Genomic DNA, 1046 nt, shown 5'->3' with positions numbered 1-1046 from the left:
AGTCAGATTCACACAAGGGAGTATCTTTTGTGCCCACTCTCCACCAACAAAATAAGTCAAGCGGACGAAATTGACAAAACTGTCCGACATAAAATCGCACCAGACCTAAAGTAGAACATAAATTTTGAAAGGAGGAAGAAGGCTTTTATCAAATCCGCAAGACAATAAGAAGACGTAGAGTGGAGGTAAACTACCTAATCAAAAGTGCATTTGCCAGAATATACTACGACCTAGAAGAATAATAAGAAGGGTAACGCTTGCTCGGTGAGAATTATCTTTCATTAAATACATTCACGCAGATTCTGATGCAAATTACTGTATCACACTCCAACAACATCCAATATCCCTCATTCACCAGTAGCAGTAGATCCACGATACTTTGCGATAAACACTCCAACAAATGATCCCGCTCGTAACCATCAAAAACAAGTACTACGTACCCACACTCACACTAAAACCTGTTACACCTAACCTTTCCCAATTAGCTAAGACAATAATGCAAGTAATTGGCAGACTCATCAGAGTTAACTCTTTCTGCAAAAAAAGGAAAATAAGCAGCACGGTCCATTACAGGAAGGCAGAAATTCAGTTAACTGCATGGCTAAATGAGAATGGGAACCAAAATTAGACGCATCAATATTTGATAAGCACCAGTGCTAGGTGAAGGCACCTAAACAACCACCAGTTGCAGTAAACCATCGCTGGTCAACATCTGCACAAACCAGCAGACCGCACAAGAAACGGGAGTAGAAGGCGGACCCAACGAAGGTACAATTAACCTTAAGTCACCCACGTGAAATTCTCACCCAAAGAATTTCCAGTATCTGCTGCAGATACAAAAGACTACACCTAACAGCCAGGGGGTATACATCAACAAAGTAAGTAAATTACAGCCATATAATACGTAATGCACTACAAATATACATGAACATATAATTATGTGCACTTATAATTTCGCGAGTTCCAAACTTCTTCCTTCCTTCTTCCTTCTACTTCATCCGCAGTCTCGCCTACTAAACTAATTGGATTCACTTCTGTTACTAGCC

General features: G+C 40.2%; 1 protein-coding gene across 1 annotated transcript; it reads right to left on the bottom strand. All coding sequences in view use genetic code 11, as the record gives it.

Moving 5' to 3' along the window:
* Window positions 1-198: 198 nt before the first annotated feature.
* On the bottom strand, window positions 199-519 carry EGR_10933 (hypothetical protein; the record flags this gene model as incomplete). Its single annotated transcript, XM_024500182.1, has 2 exons — window positions 199-230; window positions 441-519. The coding sequence occupies 2 exons, from the start codon at window positions 517-519 to the stop codon at window positions 199-201; spliced, it is 111 nt and encodes a 36-aa protein (XP_024345401.1).
* Window positions 520-1046: the final 527 nt, after the last annotated feature.

The sequence above is a fragment of the Echinococcus granulosus genome (genome assembly GCF_000524195.1).
Source record: "Echinococcus granulosus chromosome Unknown EG_S00306, whole genome shotgun sequence".
NCBI lineage: Eukaryota > Metazoa > Platyhelminthes > Cestoda > Cyclophyllidea > Taeniidae > Echinococcus > Echinococcus granulosus.
The sequence above is the reverse complement of the archived record's forward strand: the minus strand, read 5'-3'. Positions and strand labels throughout refer to the sequence as shown.